The sequence below is a fragment of the Phascolarctos cinereus genome, unplaced genomic scaffold (genome assembly GCF_003287225.1).
Source record: "Phascolarctos cinereus isolate Bilbo 61053 unplaced genomic scaffold, phaCin_HiC Scaffold_2;HRSCAF=192, whole genome shotgun sequence".
Classification (NCBI taxonomy): Eukaryota; Metazoa; Chordata; class Mammalia; order Diprotodontia; family Phascolarctidae; genus Phascolarctos; species Phascolarctos cinereus.
In genome coordinates this window covers 251,599,814-251,618,583 of record NW_027555625.1, presented here as the reverse complement: position 1 = coordinate 251,618,583, position 18,770 = coordinate 251,599,814, and the positions used below count along the sequence as shown (strand labels likewise).

Sequence of the window (18,770 nt, the reverse complement as noted above, 5' to 3'; positions counted from 1 at the left end):
GTGATGCTGGTAAGGTCAGGTCCCACACTCAGACCCCAACCTGTTTCCTTATCTATCAGTACTCCCACCCCTAAGAAGCACTGGGCAGTTGGCTTCAGGCCCAGACCCACTGCCTTCAGGAGATGTTTGTCCTGAGGGAACATGAGAGCCAAAATGGGGGAGGGGGAGGGGAAGAAGAGAAGAATTATGTGCCAAAAGAGAGAAGAATGATCCCAGAAAAGGTGGCCTTTCTTTCTCTTTCTAGGAAGTGGAGTACAGTTGATTGAGGGGGAGTTTGAAATCTTGAGGAGTAGTTCAGGAGAGAAATCACCAGAAGGAAAAGGAACTTGGTAGAAAGGGAGCAGCAAGAGATAAAACCTCAGACTCCGCCTTTCTACACTTGAACACCTAGGACTGAACCCCTTCTACTACACCCCTCCTCTGCCTGTCCTTCAGTTTTCTCCCTCTTTCAGTTCTCTCACAACTCACACCTTTCACTATGCCCTTAAGGCCAACATTCCCTTCTATGTTCCTTCAGTTTCTTCCCACCTCCCAGTTTCCTCTCTGTGCCTTAGTTTTCCACTTCCTTTTGTACCTCAGTCTCTCCTAAACTACTCTCTATACCTCAATGGCTGGGCTGGGGCCTCTGGGGAAAAAAGCAGAGGTGTCAGGCCTGCACTAGCCCCACCAGAGAAGTTCTGGGGTCCTCAGAGCATAGGAATTCACATGGAAAGAGCCAGCCTTAGAGAGGGAGTTGTCCTCTGTAAGTGATCACAGACAGATTCCTCATCTTCCCAGGAAACAAAGCCTAGGGAAATGGAATATAGCTGGAGGGCTTTAAGAAAGACCATAAGCATTTCTCTCTCACCCCCAACATGGCGCCAAAGCAGAGAAGGAAGGACCCTCCAGGGTTGAGGTTTCCACTCCCTCTTCAGTAATTTTCCTGTGTGCCTACTTTTTACAAAGGATTGTACCAGACCATACCCCTCTCTTCTGAATCACAGGTAACCTCCACTTCCTCGAGGGAGTCTTCAAGCCAATTCACCAACTTTCTAACACAACTTTTTGACCTGCCCTGTCCAATGGTGCATTTAGGTATTACATCTTTTATCAGGATAACAGCCATTGAAGAACAGGGACTTGTTAGTGCAGTGAAAAATGTGTGTGTGTGTGTGTGTGTGCACACGCATGCACACGCTCGAGCTTCTTCAGGGAACTCTGCAGACCAGGTTCCTCCATTCTTGGGACGCTAGAGAAACCCAAGGAGGGAAAATTGGAACCACTTTCACAAAGATTTAAAAACACTTCCAAAAAAAGTACATGAATAAGTGAGAATCAGAGTCTTGGTGGGATCAATCAGGTAAAACTTACAAAGAGAGGTAAGTTCGACTAGGGATGTGGATTTTCACTGCCTTCTGCTTAAGACAGAGGTTTGAAACAGTCACTCAGTCAACAAACATTTATTAATCCCCTACCATGTGCCAGGCACTGTGCTATGCACTAGAAATGGGCACAAAAGTGGGCTTACAAAACAGTTTTATAAAAAATAATTTTTCATCATGATAATTATCGAGTCCCATTAGCTCCATGTATACCCTGGTAAAGTTGGGGTACTGGGACCTCTGAAAATAGAGGGCTGATGGAGATGGAAATTGTTCAGTCATGTCTGATACTTCGTGACCCCATTTGGGGTTTTCTTGGCAAAAATACTGGAGTAGTTTGCCATTTCCTTTTCCAGATCATTTTCCAGATGAGGAAACTGAGTGGAACAGGGTTAAGTGACCTGCCCAGGGTCACACAGGTAGTAAGTGTCTGAGGGCAGATTTGAACTCAGGAAGATGAGTCTTCCTGACTCCAGGCCCAGCACTCTATCCACTGTACCACCTAGCTGTGAAATAAATAAGCCCAAAGAGTAGTAGGAGGCCCAGAAGGGACACTGCCTATTGGCTTTCTCCAGAGGAGAGACTGCACCATGGTCTGAGCTCCAGAACACTTCCAGGGTCTAGCTTCCCAGAGGAGGAGCTGGCATAATGGAACCTTGGGCACATCTGGGGGTTGGAGGTGGTCTAGTCTTTCAGGTCAAGGAAGAAGCGCTTCTGAATATTCCTCTCCAAAGTGGTTAGCTTAGCTTTTCGAAGAGCCTGTAGCAACTGTAGTAGAAGGCCTGAAGATCCCTGGGTCTCACTGAGTTCAGTTAACCTGTGCAGTAGCTCCTTCTGCACAGCAGCCCGGCTCTCTGGCTCTGGCCATTGCCTATGCCAGCTACCAGGGGCCTCCAGGGCCTGCTGCAGCCTCATCAGTCTCTTTAGTGAAATGTTCTGGAAAGCCACAAAGTCAATCACTGCCTGTTCACATTCCTTGTCACCTGCAGTGGGAAATATGGGGGTGGGGGGTAATTGATTAAGGACAGATGAATGGGAGGATCCTTTCTCCATCACCTCCCATTCCAGAGAGGATAAGATCTACCTCCTGCTATCCCTGCTGGCTGGGTTATGTCCAAAGGCCAAGGCTGAAGTCCTCACTCCCTCCTTTTAGGGAAAGGTCCTACATTACAGGGGGACCCCCTGCTCCTTACCTCCCTGTGCCTCTTTGTCCCTGAGTAAATCTTAGTTTGAAGGCTGAGCTGGGACAGTCAACTAAAAGGTAGTATTCTCAAGTGAGGCTTAGGTGGATCGCAGTCTCAGGATCAGGGACCTCAAAAGGCCAATCTCCTTTCAACTGTAAGTGAGACAGAGATGAGGAGTGGGGTGGGGAGAGCTTTCTTGCTCTTAAAATATTAGCAGGGAATGAGATTTTACAAAAGCTGCTTCTAGGCCTTTCATCCACCCTTGACAAAGATGAGGATTGTTCTTCCCGGATTCTTTCATCTCTCTCTCTCTCTCTCTCTCTCTCTCTCTCTCTCTCTCTCTCTCTCTTTTTTACTTTTTAGGCATTGGGGTTAAGTGACTTGCTCAGGGTCACAGAGCTAGTGTCAAGTGTCTGGTCTGAGGTCACATTTGAACTCGGGTCCTCCTGACTTCAGGGCTGGTGCTCTATCCACTGCACAACCTAGCTGTCCCCTTCTTTCATCTCTTCTAAGGCTTCTCCTGTATCCCTCCAGCTTCTTGGGCTCCAGCCATGGAGAGTAAATTTCTCCAACCACTTTAGTTGTTCTGCTGCACCCTGACTCAGGCCTCTTGGGAGTGATGGAATGGAAGAAGCCAAGTAGGGAGGCTGATTCAGAGAGAATCTCATGCCCTCAGGTTTCTGTTTTTCAAAGGGAAGTAGATGATTGTAGAGGAATGGGGGAAGCCCCTGTTCTCACCTGGCTCAGGAGTGCTGCTCAGGAAACCAGAACAGCGTGTGCAAATGGCATCATGGAATGAAGTCCCAGGAACATTGAGGAACATGCCAAGGGTGGTGCAATTTCGATGTGGCTGGCACCTCTCTGTGCTGGAGCTGTTATCTGAAAATGTGCCTTTGGGGCATGGCTGGCATTGTGTGTTCTGGTTTGGAGTCCCTGTGGAGAGGGAACAGTGTCAGGTAGAAATCTATGCAGCCCTGGGGTGGAGGGAGGGGAAGGAAGGGGAAGGGTGATAAGCATTTTTATATTCCTACTATGTGCCATGTGCCTTTTTACAAATATCTCATTTGATCCTCACAACAACCCTGCCAGGTAGGTGCTTTTATTATCTTCACTGTACAGTGAAAATGCAAATGAAGCAAAGAGGTATTAAATGACTTGCTCAGGGCTCACATAGCTGTCAAGCGTCTGAGGCAGATCTGAATTCAGATCTTCCTGCCCCCGGGCCCAGCGCTGGATCTAGTGCCTGTGAGCTGAGAATGAAGTGAGGGAGGGGATATAGATGTTTCTCTCCTGGGTTCTGTCCATTTACGTTATTTTCAAATCAGAAACTTCCAGGCATCCCTCCTGCCACCATCTCAGTGCTACCATTCTCCACCCCCTAGCTCCCCAATCCAGCACAGAGTAAAGTGAACAATTGTGACGACCTGTGGGAACCTAGAGAGCTCAGACCAGCCAGGGTAGAGGAGATGTGGGAAAAGGGAATCTAGGGTACCTAGAAAAGGACTCAGCTCTGGGGATACAGAAACCACCACCTACCCAAAGTGACCACACCAGAGCCTGGAGGGCAGGCTGAGTGCTCAATGCAGAAGTCAGCATGGGCATAGTAGCCCAACTGGCAGCGGCAAGCTCGGTTGTGAGTGGCGTTGCAAGCCTGAACTTCCTCTTCATGCTCCCCGCAGAACACATTGCAGTATCGGCATTTCTCCAGGTAGTTCCAGTACTGTGTATAGTGGAGTGATGGGCATGGCTGGCAAACTGTGGGACTCTTGTAGCTGCAGTGGTGCTTCACAAAAGTGCCAGGTGGGCACTGATCACACACTAGCCACTCCTGGGTCTCTGCATCTCTCCAAGAGTAGGTAGGGAAGTTGCCTGCATCCCCTGGCATCACCAGCAACAGCAGAAGCGTACTGACTATCCACTTTGAGACAGGGAGACAAAGGGTTCCAGGTCAGAACCAGAGGTTTTCCCATACTTTTCTGGGCGCCCTTCTCAGGCTGGGCCAGGTCACTACAGAGAACTTCGATAAATTCCCACCATGCCCATTTAGAGTTGAAAGGATAGCTCAGTGTTAGTCTAGACCTTACCAAAAATTTTATGTTCCGGGTTGCGAGATCCATGGTTCTTGGTTGGGATGGATGATCCAAACTCTGGAAGGAGAAAGGTCTTTTGAATTTTCGGGGGATGCTGCTGAGAAGGGAGATTCAAAACTTTCCTCTTTTGAACCGGGTCCCTGGACCCTCGGTGACAAAAGACTGAGAAAGGAAGGGGAGGGAGTCACCAGGGGATGGGGAGCCAGTACACCGGCACGCAGATGGGTTTTCCTCCTCGTTCTCGGCTACCTCCAGTAAGAAGAGCACAAGGGTTGTATACCCCGGCATGCCCGTCACATCTCTAAATACGCTGGGTCCGGACTGAACCTTTTGACAAAGAGGCGCAGATACAAAGCGACTGACCGGGGACAGCACACAGCCCCGGCGGCCTCCCCTTCCCTTTCCCGTTGAAGCGAGTTGGGCTGGGCCAGGGTCAGGACCAGGACCACGCATAGTGACCGACCGACCCCAGCACCCTCGGCCACAAAGAGCATAAAACGAAAGGCGGGCAGGGACACGACTTTGGAGGAATCCCAGCTCTTCCCGCTTCCTGCTCCCCTCCTCTTCCCCCGAGCCCTGGCTCGGGCGGAGCTCTCCCAGGCCCCGCCCTCCCTCTGCCTCAGTCTCCCGGCCAAGACATAAAACGGAGGGGAGGGAGAGGGCGCCATGCCCGTACTCCTCTTACCTATCCCTCGCCGGGGCGGCTCCTCACTTCTCTGCGCTGTTCCAGAGCAGCCGCCCTTTATTAATCTCGAATCAAAAGGGGAGTGGGAGGGCGGAGGCAAAAGGGGGCGTGACCCCCGGCTTCGGCCCCAGGAAAAGCCCTCCCTCCTCAACCTCCCCTCCCCCAAGACTTCATAATCAGGACACTTTCCACTGAAGTAACTTACCCTGCTCTTTTCTGGGGAAGGAGCCAGACCAAGAAGGAAGGTATTTGTTCCTCTGCCCCAATCAGAGAAAGAACTGAGCGCCAACCACCATGTGAGAAACTAACTTGCCTCAAATTTAAAAAAAAAAATTGGAGGGTAGGTGGTGGGGAGCAAAGGTAGGGCCAGCTCCAGGAGTGCTAGCTTAATATTCACAAGGGCACTTTAGCCTACAGAGTAACGAATGAAGATTTTGGAAGCGAATCACTAGCCTTTTTTTTTTCTTTTTTGAGTCTTAAATATCCAAAGCAAAAAAAAAAGCATTTCTATACACAGCAGAAAAAAGAATTTCTATGAAAGATTCTATAAATCTCCATTTCCTATCTTTTTTTAATGATGAATTCTATAGGTTACTTTCGAAACTGCTCTATTTGTGCTTCTTCTTGTTCTGTTCCCTCCTGTGCATTTAAATAAATGATTCAGTAGTACTTTTTTAAAAAAAATTACTTTTGTTACTCCATCTACCCCTTGGTTCCTTCCCCCCCCAAAAAAAAACCCTACTTGTAGCAAATAATGGTCAAATAAAAGGAATCTACAGTGGCAATGAACAAAACTGTCTCTGTACTTTGTGTACATCACTTCTCTAAACAGAAAATGGGGAATATACTACATCATTGGTCCTCTGCTGACATGCTTGGTCATTGTGCTGATAAAAGTTTTAAGTCCTGACTCCACTTAATTTCCCCTGAGTCAATTTATCCTACCCAGAATTCTGAGAAGTCCATTTTTTGTTACTGATTACTGCTCGATAATTTTCATTACATTCACATTCCATGACTTGCTCAGTCATTTCCCAATTGTTGAAGAGGAGATCGAAGGCATCCCTTTGTGGATTCCAATTCTTCCTCCCCACTTTTTTACTACCCCCTTCAAGATCAGGACTTTTTTTTCCCTCTGAGATGAATGATCCTCCCTCCTAATTCCCATCCCTGTCCCCATCTCAGCTTTTCCCCTGTTTGAGAAACTCATGTGTGCATTCAGTTCTCCTTTGTCCTATTCTGTAAGAGTGAGATTCATCAGATGCCAACTCCTCCACTCCTTCCTGTTTGCATATTCTTTTCACAATTCTAATTATGAGAAATGACATTTTTTCAAGTTCTACCCCTTCCTTCCTTCTGTACATATGTGTATTCCACTTATCCTCACTTTTCCGTCCTCTCTTCAAACCCTCAGAAGAGGACCAATCCACCCCCAGGACCTCTATTTGTCTTATATAACTCCCTCAATTTCCTTTGAAGACCTTAAGAATTCTGAAAGGAGACTTCTCCCCCATTAGAATGTTAGCCCTACTTCATATAGTTCCTCACAACTTTACCTTTCTAGGTTTTCTGCTGATTCATACTCAGCTCTCGTCTGTTCATCAGAAATGCTTGAATATCTTCTATCCCATTAAAGATCTATTTCCCTCCCCTTGGATTATATTCAGCTTTGTAATGTTAAGTCTATCACTTACTTTTTAGAACACTGTATTCTAAGATCTCATCTCATTTGTGATAGAAGCTGTCTGTTCCTCTGGGATCCTGATTAGTCCTTGGTACTTAAAACTGCTTGTTTTATTTATTTGATGTAAGAGCTCTCTGGATTTTGGCTATGACATTTGTGGAGCTTCACTTCTGGTTCTAACACATTTGGGCAGTTTTCATTTATGACACTGAATTTTACATCTAGTTTTTTTTCCCTTCCTTATTGCGTTTTCAGGGATTCCAATAATTTTTATATTTTCTCTTCTTGACCTAAGCCACTTGTTTGTAATACCAGATCTCACATTTTATTTTTTAAAAAATCTTTTGATTTTGTTCTAACATTTGTTATCTCATAGTCATTGATTTCTTCCATTTATTCTAGTTTTTAAGGATTTCATTTCTTCAGTAAATCTAAGCTATTTGTTCTCTTTCCAATTCTTTCTTCAAGAGCATTTCGTTCACTTTTTAGCTCTTGCTACATTTCTTCTAGGTTTTCCAAGCCTGCTTTTTCCTCTGTAAAATAAAGAAAATGGAAAATTTTCCTGTAAAATGAAATCTTAGTCCCTTTCAGCTCTCTCTTCAGGAGTGTTATGAAGAGCCCATTCATTGCTAAACTGGAAAAATCTGTCTACACCCAATGCTTCTACTTCCTCACCACCCACTATCTTCTCCAAGGAGTCACTGCAATCCTTTGTCATCTGGCTTTCACCTCCACTGCTCTCAAATATCACTTATGACCTCCTATTCACTCAATTCAAAGGCCTCTCTCCCCACCCCCATTTTTATCTTCATTGACTTTATCTTGCTTTTGAGTTGATTGACTACTCCCTCCTGAAAGAGACTCTTTTCCATGGTGTCAGATTCTGACTTGTCCCATCTTTACTAGCTCTTTATGCTTTTCTCAATCCATAAGGTAGGTGCTCCCTAAGGTGCTGTCCCCGGCCCCTTCCTCTGAATTCTTCCTTGACAATCTCAATTCTCATTGATGTATATTACTCACATATCTCCAACCACAGCTCTGACCCCCTTCTCTTCTGAGGGCCAGTCCTACCTACAGCTCTCTCTGCCTGGCTACTTAAATGTTCTACAATGAAGCTAAGTAATCTTTTCCCCAAATGTGCTCCTCCACCCAGCTTCACTTTTTTGTGGCATCATCATTCACCCATTCTCCCAAGTCTGAAGTGCTGAGTTTTGTTTTTTAACTTTTCAGCTTTTTACAAGCATTTATCAAGTGCCTATTATGTGCTAGGTACTGTGCTGGCTCAGGGAATTCTGATATAAAACTAAAATGGTGCCCTCAAGAAACTTACATTAGGAGAAAACAATACATGCACACTTGTAACATAGAAAAAAATACAAAGTAATTTGGGAGTTGGGGAAGACACTAACAACTGGGAGATCATGAAAAACTCATGTAGGAGGTGACCTTTGAAGTCTGCTTTGAAGGGAATTCACTTCAGGAATGGAGGCAGGCCCATGTATGGGTACAGGAGATAGGATACTGTGTATGGGAGATATCGTGCAGGTCAGTTTGGAGGAAAATGTAGCATGTGAAAGGGAACATTATAGAATAAACCTAGAACACTAGGCTGATCTCTCTGCAACACCAATTCCCCTTTTCCTCTATTTTAGGGGTTTTTTTTTGGGGGGGTTGTTGTTTTAGGCAGTGGGGTTAAGTGACTTGCCCAGGGTCACGCAGCTAGTAAGTGTCTTTAGTCGAATTTGAACTCAGGTCCTCCTGAATGTAGAACCGGTGCTCTATCCACTGCGCCACCTAGCTGCCCCTCCTCTATTTTATTTTATAGGCACTTCACCTTCACCTCTCATATTCAAATTGACGGCAGGCCCATTTCTACAACATCTGCATCTCTCCTCTCTATAACCACTTCTACCACTTTAATACAGGAACCTATTACCACTTGTGTGGACTATGGCAATGTTTTCATTGGTCTTCCTGTTTCCACTCCAACACCTACACCAAGCTAATTGCCATTACCAAGCTAATCTTCCTTATTCAGAGATCTCATGTTATTCCTCTGTTCTAAAATCTTACATGTGGCTCCCTATCACCTATTCCTCTCCCTGTCATTCAAGGCCCTCCATAACCTGGCACCAATCTTTATTTCACACTCTATCTCCTATTATTTCTTTTTCTTTCCCTCCTTGTCTCCCTTTCCTTCGAGGTCATTTCTCTTTGTAAAGCATCAATTCTCAGCCTTGAAGCAAAGCTGGGAAGAATTAGGAAGCAGTCTCTCTCTCACATCAGGTCTTTGTGTGTGTGTAAAGATACAGTTTTTGATTCTTGATATGTGAGATGGTCTGGTGAGTCTGAGAAAATTGATTCATTGGGGACTCCTACTCAAACGCTAATCAGTATTAATTAGTTCATTATGATTGTGAGTAATTATTTCAACATATTCATCTAGTAATACATATTTAGTCAGTTATCTAATAATAGGTTTAGGAATAAGCAATGCACTAATCCATATTTTTTTAAGTTATATAGAAATATAGATTCTAATAGGAGGGCCCTATAATAGGCCTCAAACTTTAATATAATGTTCTTTACTTGTTTACCAGCTATGGAGCTCACTTGCACAACCACAAGAATGCTAACAAAGATATCTCCATCCTGTTTTGCTCAAATTCCATGACCAAACATGAGTGGTGGCATGGTACAGAAAGTTCCCCCCACCCCCAATATGTTCTTGAAGCATATGTATAGCTTGTACCATCTCCTCCTGCCTAACATTAGGAGTCTATCCATTTTCTGACAATATGTCAACCAATGAAATTCTGTATTTTACCATGCTTCTTTTGCATATTGAGGTATTAAACTCTATAAATACAAGGTTCCAGACGAAGGGGGCATCTCAGATGGAGAGGAAGATCTGAGGTCCACTTCATTAGAGGGGACAATGGACCCTTTAGTAAAGTGCCATCTGCTCAGAGCTCTGCCTCAGTCTTTTTTATTGTAGATTGGACAATTTTAATCCCAACTCTTCTTCCCTTAAGGAAATAAACCAAACTGGAAATGATAGGAAATCCATTCCAGTCCTCCAGCAACACTGAGGACTGAGTCTAGGCTAGAAAGTTTTGGAGGTGGAGATGGGGCAACACCTTTCCTGTTTTCAGATATCTACAGGGAGGTATGATCCCCAGCTTCCTTCCCTGATTCACTCTTGAATCTTGCTCCATGATGACAAGTTCTTCCCAATTATCTAGCCTGAATGTCTACTGGTTTCATTTTGATGTAATTCCTTTCAGTTTACTCTCAGTAAGGGGTATTGGTATTTGAAGACATAAGAGGACAGGCTGGGCAGGGAGAGGTGAGACCACACAGGGAATACAGGTCTCCATGCACCAGAGACCTTGGGCAAAGAACAATGAGCTTGGAACCAGAGGAGTGGATTTGAATCTTAACTCTTTTACCTGTGTGGCATTAGGCAAATCAGAACGCCTCTGGCCATCTCCTCATTTGTAAATCAGTCTCCGAGGCCCTATGACTAATCTTTTCTTTGGCCCCTTATGATGGCATTTGACTATTCCTGCTTTCCTGGAAGCATATATCCCAGACAATTATCCATTTATTTCAGGACTGTTTGCTGTGTTAGAGAAACAAATCAGATGTCTACCCACAGAACAGCTGCGAAACTTTTTTTATTTTTTTATTTTATTTTATTTATTTATTTTTTAGGCAATTGGGGTTAAGTGACTTGCCCAGGATCACACAGCTAGTAAGTGTCAAGTGTTTGGTCTGAGGCCAGATTTGAACTCAGGTCCTCCTGACTTCAGGGCTGGTGCTCTATGCTGTGAAACTTCTTGAAAGAGGCAAAGAAAGGCTTCCTTTCAGAGCTGATTGTTGGGAATTCGCCTCTAGCATGACCACCTCTTGTCCTGAAATTAATATGTCCCTGGGCTCAGCAGTCAACAACTTTTATTTATAGACTTGTTTTTCCACTGGATTTTTTAAAAAAGTCTTAATTTATACCATCTCAGGGTAGACAGCGGCAAGTTTTCTTCCTTTTTTTTTTCCCCATTGATTATTGTACAATACAGCACTGGCAGATACAGTGACATCAGAGCTAGGAAATCTGACTTAGTTGATGTGGAAAACTGATAGAGAAGATATAATGCCTCTGACAAGTTGCCTGAGGTTGAGCAAAAAAGGTGTCCTTCTCCCTGACAATTTACAAAATGTTCCTTATCCAGGCAAAATTATCCCTATTTGCATTCAAGATGGTTTACTTAGAAAACCCAAGAGAATTATCAGAGCTACTGAGACAAAAGCTTCAGTCAGGTAGCAGAATACAAAATAAATCCAAATAATCATCAGTACCATGTAGCAATTATAAAATTCAGGAGGAAGTAACAGAAAAGGAAATGACATTCAAAATAACTACAAAATGTACAAAACATCTGGGAATTACCAAGGCACAATAAATAAAATTACACAATAACTAACTAAAAAACAAAAAACCAAGCATAAAAACAAATGTTCTTTACCCATTCCTCAGATTCCCCCACCCCACCACTACCATGAATACCAAAGTATGCTGATCTCCACTGGAAATTGGGATATACAGGACCTCAGGATATATAACAATACTGCTATAGAGCCTAAAGTCCACATCCTACATGGTTGGGAAGAGGGGGGCAGTACACAACTCTCATATAAAGATCATGGGATCCTGAGAAGACTTAGCTGGGGAATGACTCCCACCATTGGCTAGAGACACTGGAAACTCCATTCTTCCATGAATGTATTATTTGCATATGAGAAAGAAAGGTGATATTAGTAGAATCTAGGAACTAGAACTGGACAACTCAAATTTATAATCAGGGACAATGGAGGATCTGAGTGTTGTGAATGAGATGCTAAGATGCTCCCTAGGCATTTCTCAGTAATGACAGTCTGAAAATCTATTGGTCCAAGGAAAGGATGTACATTAGATGCAACAAGATGAATACGACAGCTTGGCCATATTGCCAAAACAAGGCAAAATGGGAAACAGTGCCAGGATTATGGGGCTAGACATGCCACAACTTCTTTCTTAGGTGGTAGGATCTGCAAGGGGTAAAATTCATCAAGAATATCTCAAGTTAACCCTGTGCATGAGGCTCAACCATGGGCAACAGAGGGTGCAAATCTGAGTTCATCACTAGGTTTTCTTCCAGAAGAAGACTTGGGTGAGATATCTCTTCTTGGCAATGGCTCCACACTCTGGACATTTCTTAGTGGTCTGGAGAGGCAACAGGAAAAATAAGGTAGTTTAAGAGGGATCCATTATAGCCCATCTGCCAGGAGGAAGGAATGGACAAGCAGCTGGGTTAATAAACAATCAAATGTTGGCTCCACCTATATCCCTTAGAACCTCGCTGAGAATCCCAGAGATTCCTTCCTTATTCTTTGTTCTGTCTGTATCTTTTACCTTTAGCTGCTTGAAAACCCCCGACTAGTGGTGGTTTTCCAAATGCAATGGCTATCTAGTGACTGATTCTGAGACCCTGCCTCTAGGAGCTGTCTGGCTAGAAGGTGGAAACAGCATAATCTGTAACAACGGGCAATCCTGGAAAGAGGCAGAACATTGGATTCATCTTGAAAAACGGGTAAGGGGCTGGGGGAAGGGAAAGAAAACTTCTACTTGTCTTGTATTCAGTGATTCAGCTGTTTGATGGAAATGGCCCTGACAAGTGAGTTTATAGTGCTAAAGACAACAGGAATTAATTCTTTAAAATGCACACAGACTGATAAAGTCTTGCAGGCCTACATCTAGGGGAGAACTATGGGATAATGGTTCCCCTACAAGGGGAATGAGGGCCCTGGGGTGGTTGCCATAACGAACCTGATAGGAGGGACACAGAACTGTGTCCCTTGCATAGTAACTTTGTAGACACAGGAGTAGGAGGAACAAAGATAAGAAGTTAAGCCAACCTTGAAATGCCATTCCCAGCATGCCTTACAGGAATGAAAGTCACAAGCATGGCACTGAAAGGGCACCACATCCTCAGCACTGCAACCAGGACAATGGAAACCTTCTGAAAGAGGGTGGGGGTGGAGAGGAGAGACAGGGACAAAAATTTGTGCCTGACATCCACAGCTGTGGCCATCTCAGGGGGACCTTAGGAGAGGTCCTAGGGGGAGCTCCACGAAGCCATGTATGGTAGTCACTGCAGTTCTAAACATGCACCATAGTGCCAGTTCCATTTCTAAGTACCCTGCCCTATACTTAGCTTCTATTGGAGGAGTAAATAAGAGTGACCCTGGCCTCTCAAGTCTACTGCCAATGACATGAAATTCACAGGCAGGGGCAATTAGAAAACAACAAAAAGCAGCTTACTGAATAAAATATAAACTCTTTGGGTAGCTAGGTGGCACGGTGGATAGAGTGCTGGGTCTGGAGTCAGGAAGTCTTATCTTTCTAAGCTCAAATCTAGCCTCAGAGACTTACTAGCTGTGTGACTCTGGGCAAGCCACTTAACCCTATTTGCCTCAGTTTCCATATCTGTAAAATAAGCTGGAGAAGGCAATGGCAAACCACTCCAGTATCTTTGCCAAGAAATCTCCAATGGGCTCGTGAAGAGTTTGGACACAACTGAAATAACTAAACCACAAAAAATAAACTCTTTACTTTGGCATTCAAGGCTACCTACAATACAGATCTAAACTTTCTTCCTTTTTGCACTCAAAACATTGACTATATTTTACTTTCATTTCTCATTGAATGGTATATGGATACATATTGTTGTAAATACTTGATCCTTTTTTGGAAAAAGAAAAATAATATATGTACGTGTATGTTTTATATATAAATGTATATGTATAGATTGTAACTGACAATTGTTCAGATTGTTCACAGAATCCATAATTAAACTGATTAGCAATTGATTTGAATTTCATTTTTAGTTTAAAAAAAATGAACTATTATCCACTTTTATAGAACTGAAGTGGTGGCAGGCATATGACTTAACTGTGAAGTGATATCCTAATGATCACTTCCATCTACTTCTACCCATACTACCATAGCGGTACTTTCCACAAAATGAAAGACATGTAAGCTGGATGATTTTTGTACTGTCCACACCCTGAAGTCAATTATACTCATTTCCCCCCAGTATCTTTCCACTCTCACAGTTTTGCTTTCTCTTAATCTGATTCACATGTTTGCAGCTCTTGGATCTGAGTGTGTCTGGGAGATGTGCTGGGGGAGCAGACTAACACATAGCTCACATCTTTCTAAGGAGCTGAAGGCTGAAGTAAGACATGTGGCCCTTTGTCTGCAGAGATGCAGAGACCTACAATCTAGCTTTCTGGGCTTTTCACACAATGCTCCCAGTCCTGGACTTGATATCTTGGGCAAAGAAGTTCCCAATTGTCCTCTGTTCACATTTACCCTTTCCCCACCTCTTTGGGAAGTCATGGGATCCTTCCATGCTTGGAATGGATTTTCCTCATCCTGAACTTCTCTTCCTGCTGAGATCCCTTCCTTCCTCAGCTGCTGCCTCCCTCAAGAAGGTATCCCTGACGCTCCCAACCAACAGTCCTCTCTCCTTTTTCACATTTCCCATATGTAGCAGCTTGTACTTCTTGTCTGCATTTATCCCATTCTGCCATATATCCCACTTATCCAAGCCTTCATATTAGCATGAGAGCTCTTTGGAGGTTAAAACTGGGCCTATTTCACTTTAGTATGAAATAAGCCCAAGGCTCGGTACAAAGTAGTTGTTTAATATGAGCCAAATTAAATATAAACAAGTGATAAAACATGTGGTACTGGCAGAAAGTGCTACGAATGATCAGGAAGAGGACAGACCTGCATTGGCTGCGGTTCCAAGAAGATTTTGCAAAGGAGGTGGAATTTGATGTGGGCCTTGAAGGATGGAGATGATCTGGGATGGTAAAAGGCATTTGAACCCTAATTCTCTCCTGAAAACCATAATCTTATTTCTATTTCCTTTTTATTGCGCCTCAAACTTGATTCCAACCTTCAAGTTTATGTCTAGCCCAGAGATGCCTCTGAAAGCTTGAAATACATATTTTTAAGCTGCTGCTAGATTGAGACAAATATGTTTGTCCTTTTGCAGCTGGGCAACACAAATATTATCATGGTGGCTAGAGTGAAAAGAGGTTGGAGAAAGAGGCAGGAGACTTGGATTCTAATCCTGGCTCTGTCATTAAAGACTATCTGACCTTAGATAAATCACTGAACTCACCTGTGGGATGAGGGAGTTGAGGTGATGTTTTCTAAGATCTCTTTCCAGGTCTGACAACCTAAATCTATGGAAGCCTTTCAGCACAGGGAAGATAAGATGGTGCCACTGTTTCCATCATTCCCTATCTTATACTATACCTCTATATCTAGGACTAAAGATCTGGAGCTTGAAGGTACCACAGGGACCATCTAATCCAATGCCCTCCATTTGTACATTAGGAAACTGAGGAGTCTCAAGGAGGCAAAATGACTGGCCCAAGATCACATAGGTGGTAAGAACTGGAGGTGGAATTTTAATCAGGCCTGTTTCTTCTGTCCCAGGCTGCGTGATGGTGATACAAAAACCATTTTCAGTCTTTGTATCCATAGGGCTTAGCACAGTGTCTTACACAGAACAGGTGGATGAGATGGGTACTTTTCAGCCAGATCAGCCTCAAGTTGGCAGCTTTAGACTGATTTGGTGGGAGTCAGAAGAAAACATTGTTATGTAATTCTGCAAATCCAGAATCTGTCCTCCTCTGGGTCCCAGTGCCTCCTTCACTGGACTTCACTATCATGGACCTTGGTAGGGGTTAGGGCCCTCCCAAGTCAGGACAGACCCATTTAGACTTGGAGATAAGGTCCCAATTCGTTCCAGGCTAGCCTACCAATGTTTTGGGATGTAAATTTCTGTGCTTTTGGCTCAATGCAATGCATACAGATCACATCTCTCAAAGCCACTAAGATTCAGCTAAATGGGACGTTGGAGATAAAGGTCTAAGACACAGAGCTGGCCTGAAAGTCAGTAAGACCTAGGCTCAAGTCTGGCCTCTGATGCATACTGGGTGTGTGACCCTGGGGAAATCACTTACTTTCTCAGTGCTCAAGGCAAGCCTCTAAGACAGTAAATTGAAATCTAAGAAGGTACTGCCTTCCATTGGCAAAGGGAGTTTCCTTATCTGGAAAAGTCCCAATACCAATGAAATTACAGGTCCCGTAACTATCCCTAGAAACAACAAAAAGTTCAGGATTGTCACTCACCCCATTCCAGTTCAACATTAGAAGGGAGAGCAGGGATTGGGTCAGGCTCCGACCTCGCTGGCAGGTGGCTGGCACCTTCAGGAGATTTAGTTCCCGGAGATTCTGATTTTCTCAGTTTGCAGCAAAAGGAAGAGATTTTGCTTTGAACTTTCCTGGATTTCTCAGGCTCTGAGAGGTCTGTGGGACAGAGAGTCCTGGTTAAAGAAGGCAGGCTGCACCCCACCCTGTTGTATTCTCAGGCACTCAAGTCATAGACTATCCTAAGTCGTCACACTTGTTTCTAGAACATTCCCACCTAGACCACACTATCTAGATTTTTTCCTCCCTTGCTTCTCCCACACCTCCCACCCCCATAATACACATCATTTGAGTCTGGAACACTGGGTGTAGTTATCAGGAAGAAACTAGAGCAAACATGATCTTGGGAAAAAGTCTAGATATCCCAAAATGACTCAGATACCTCTGTGTTTAGGATCTAAGTGTGTCACACAGGAGGGAAGCAGGCAGAGTCCCTGACTGAATCATCTATCATTCTGTAGAGAAAGTAAAGTATCTTCCTCATCTCACAGAAACCAAGCAATTTTTTTTTAAGCAAGTGAGATAGTCACACTAAAACAGAATCTGTAGTTGGTATCCCGGGATCCTGGTGAGTAGAGAAGACAAGAAAGCCCAGATTTATGTGGTGCTTATGGAAATGAGAAAGAAGCCCATGTCCTACCTGGTTTGGACCCTGCCACCAGCACCTGCACTTCAGTCTCTTCCTCTACCAGGGGGCCAAGGCTGGAGGGTTCTGGGTGGCTCTTCCTGGGAGATACCAGGGTCCCTTCTTTAGGGCATGTCCCTGTCAAGTCCATACACATCTGGAGAAACTGCTTCTTATGATGAGGGCGAACAAACATGGAGAACTCTGATAAACAGAAGGATAAGCCATCAGGAAGGAGAAGAGGAACTTGCTCCTGCTCCCTGCCACTCCTTGCTCCATCCTGTCACCTGCTGCTCCAAGGGCCAGAATTAGAATTTGCAGCTTGGCCTCTGAGTTGCCTTGGTTGTATCTTCACAGATTTGTCCCACTCTATATGGTCTCAAGCCCTCTGAAAATAGAGAACTTCTCATCTCTCTCCAGCTTGAGAGAAGCAAAGAAAAAAAACTCTGTGAATGGGATAAGAACAGAGTTTGTTGCTAAGTGTGGCACCAGGAGGGAGTCATGGCCAATATATAATAGCCCAGGAAAAGGCAGAGGACCTGGGATCTCTAGAGTTGGAACCTCTCCCTAGTTTTGCTTTGAGATTTTCTACTTCATTTCTGGGAGCTCCTGAAAACTCTTATTGATTTCAGAGGGTCAGCCATAGGGACCAGCAGAGGACTTTTCTTTACTACACTTCATGCCTCTTTGCAGAAAGGCAGCAATACAGCTGGCCAAGACCAAGAAGCCTATGGAGACGGGTTACTGCATTTATCCAGAGACTACCGAATGGGTCTTTAAGGTTATTCACAAGGCCAAGGTGGCATACAACACTTGCTTTGTAGAAGAGGCAAGTCCTCAGGTTTCTCGGTGGTGAGGGCAGCAATCACAGACACCATGGCTTCATAGTTGTCATCTTTCTTATAAGCAGAGAGGGCTGTGGAGAACTGGCTGTAACAGCTTGGACCAAGGGATTTCTTGACATCTGCAAGATAGGCTGTGATAATAGCATGCCCCTTCTTCTCCCCCAGGGGCTTTTGGCTCCACTTTGGCTGTGCTGCTCAAGACACTTGGGTGGTTTTCTCCTAGGGGAGAAGGAAGGCAACATTAAGAAGCCTTTTTTGTAACTAGGTAAATTCTGAGCTACAATCAGCAGAGTGGGATGGGAAAGCAGCATGGAGGATAAAGTATTTCTCTGGTCCCTATACATGGGCACACAAGCAAGTTTTCTGACCAAGGAACTAGCTCAAAAAAACAAAACAAAAACAAAATCCTCAGTCTAAAAAACAGAAAATCCAACTTAAATAGACCCAGAAGCAATCAAATATAGTAGAATAGTATTTTATAAACCTAAGGATTCTTATTACTACTAGGATAAGGACTCGCTATTTGACAAAAGCTGCAAAACAATTTGACAGAAATTATGTTTAGACGAACATATCACACTTTACAACACAATAAGCACCAAATGGATACATAACCCCTAGATATGAAAGGTCCTACCACAAGCAAAGAGTTTTTGATCAAATGGGGAATAAAGAAAATCACAGGTGATAAGAAAGAAAACTTTGATTACTTAAACTTGAAAAGTTTTTGTAAAAATTACTGCAAGGCAGAATTAGAAGGAAAACAATTAGGAAAAAATCTTTGCAATAAATTCCTTACATCTAAGATGCATGTGTGTATATGTATATGAGCTATTACCCAATAGACAGTCAAAGGATGTGAAAAGGTAGTTCTCAAAAGAAGCTCAAGCTTTTAGCAACCATATGAAAAAATGTTCCAAATCTCCAAGGTGACTCTTAGGTTATATGTTACACCTCTTACAATG

At 43.9% G+C, this 18,770-nt stretch overlaps 2 protein-coding genes across 5 annotated transcripts in view; both read right to left on the bottom strand.

Annotated features, from left to right (window-relative positions):
- Nucleotides 1-1,423: 1,423 nt before the first annotated feature.
- Nucleotides 1,424-5,421, bottom strand: TNFRSF6B (TNF receptor superfamily member 6b). 4 transcript variants are annotated; one of them, XM_078149907.1, is made up of 5 exons: nt 5,321-5,421; nt 4,630-4,692; nt 4,082-4,463; nt 3,284-3,478; nt 1,424-2,344 (listed from the first exon to the last, which is right to left on the bottom strand). In XM_078149907.1, the coding sequence occupies exons 2-5, from the start codon at nt 4,660-4,662 to the stop codon at nt 2,046-2,048; spliced, it is 909 nt and encodes a 302-aa protein (XP_078006033.1). In that variant the 5' UTR covers nt 4,663-4,692; nt 5,321-5,421; the 3' UTR covers nt 1,424-2,045. The 4 variants fall into 4 exon arrangements, with proteins under 4 accessions (XP_078006033.1, XP_078006032.1, XP_078006034.1 ...); XM_078149906.1 differs by having other exon boundaries at nt 4,630-4,797; nt 5,321-5,392; XM_078149908.1 differs by lacking the exon at nt 5,321-5,421 and adding an exon at nt 4,824-5,100.
- Nucleotides 5,422-11,031: 5,610 nt separating this feature from the next.
- The window catches only part of RTEL1 (regulator of telomere elongation helicase 1), a 97,917-nt gene continuing 90,178 nt past the window's right edge, over nt 11,032-18,770 (bottom strand). Inside the window, 6 exon segments of the mRNA XM_020981603.2 lie at nt 11,032-12,267; nt 12,960-13,063; nt 16,258-16,434; nt 16,976-17,164; nt 17,778-17,967; nt 17,969-18,024. Of these exon segments, the coding sequence (XP_020837262.1) occupies nt 12,187-12,267; nt 12,960-13,063; nt 16,258-16,434; nt 16,976-17,164; nt 17,778-17,967; nt 17,969-18,024 (797 nt within the window). The 3' untranslated portion in view covers nt 11,032-12,186.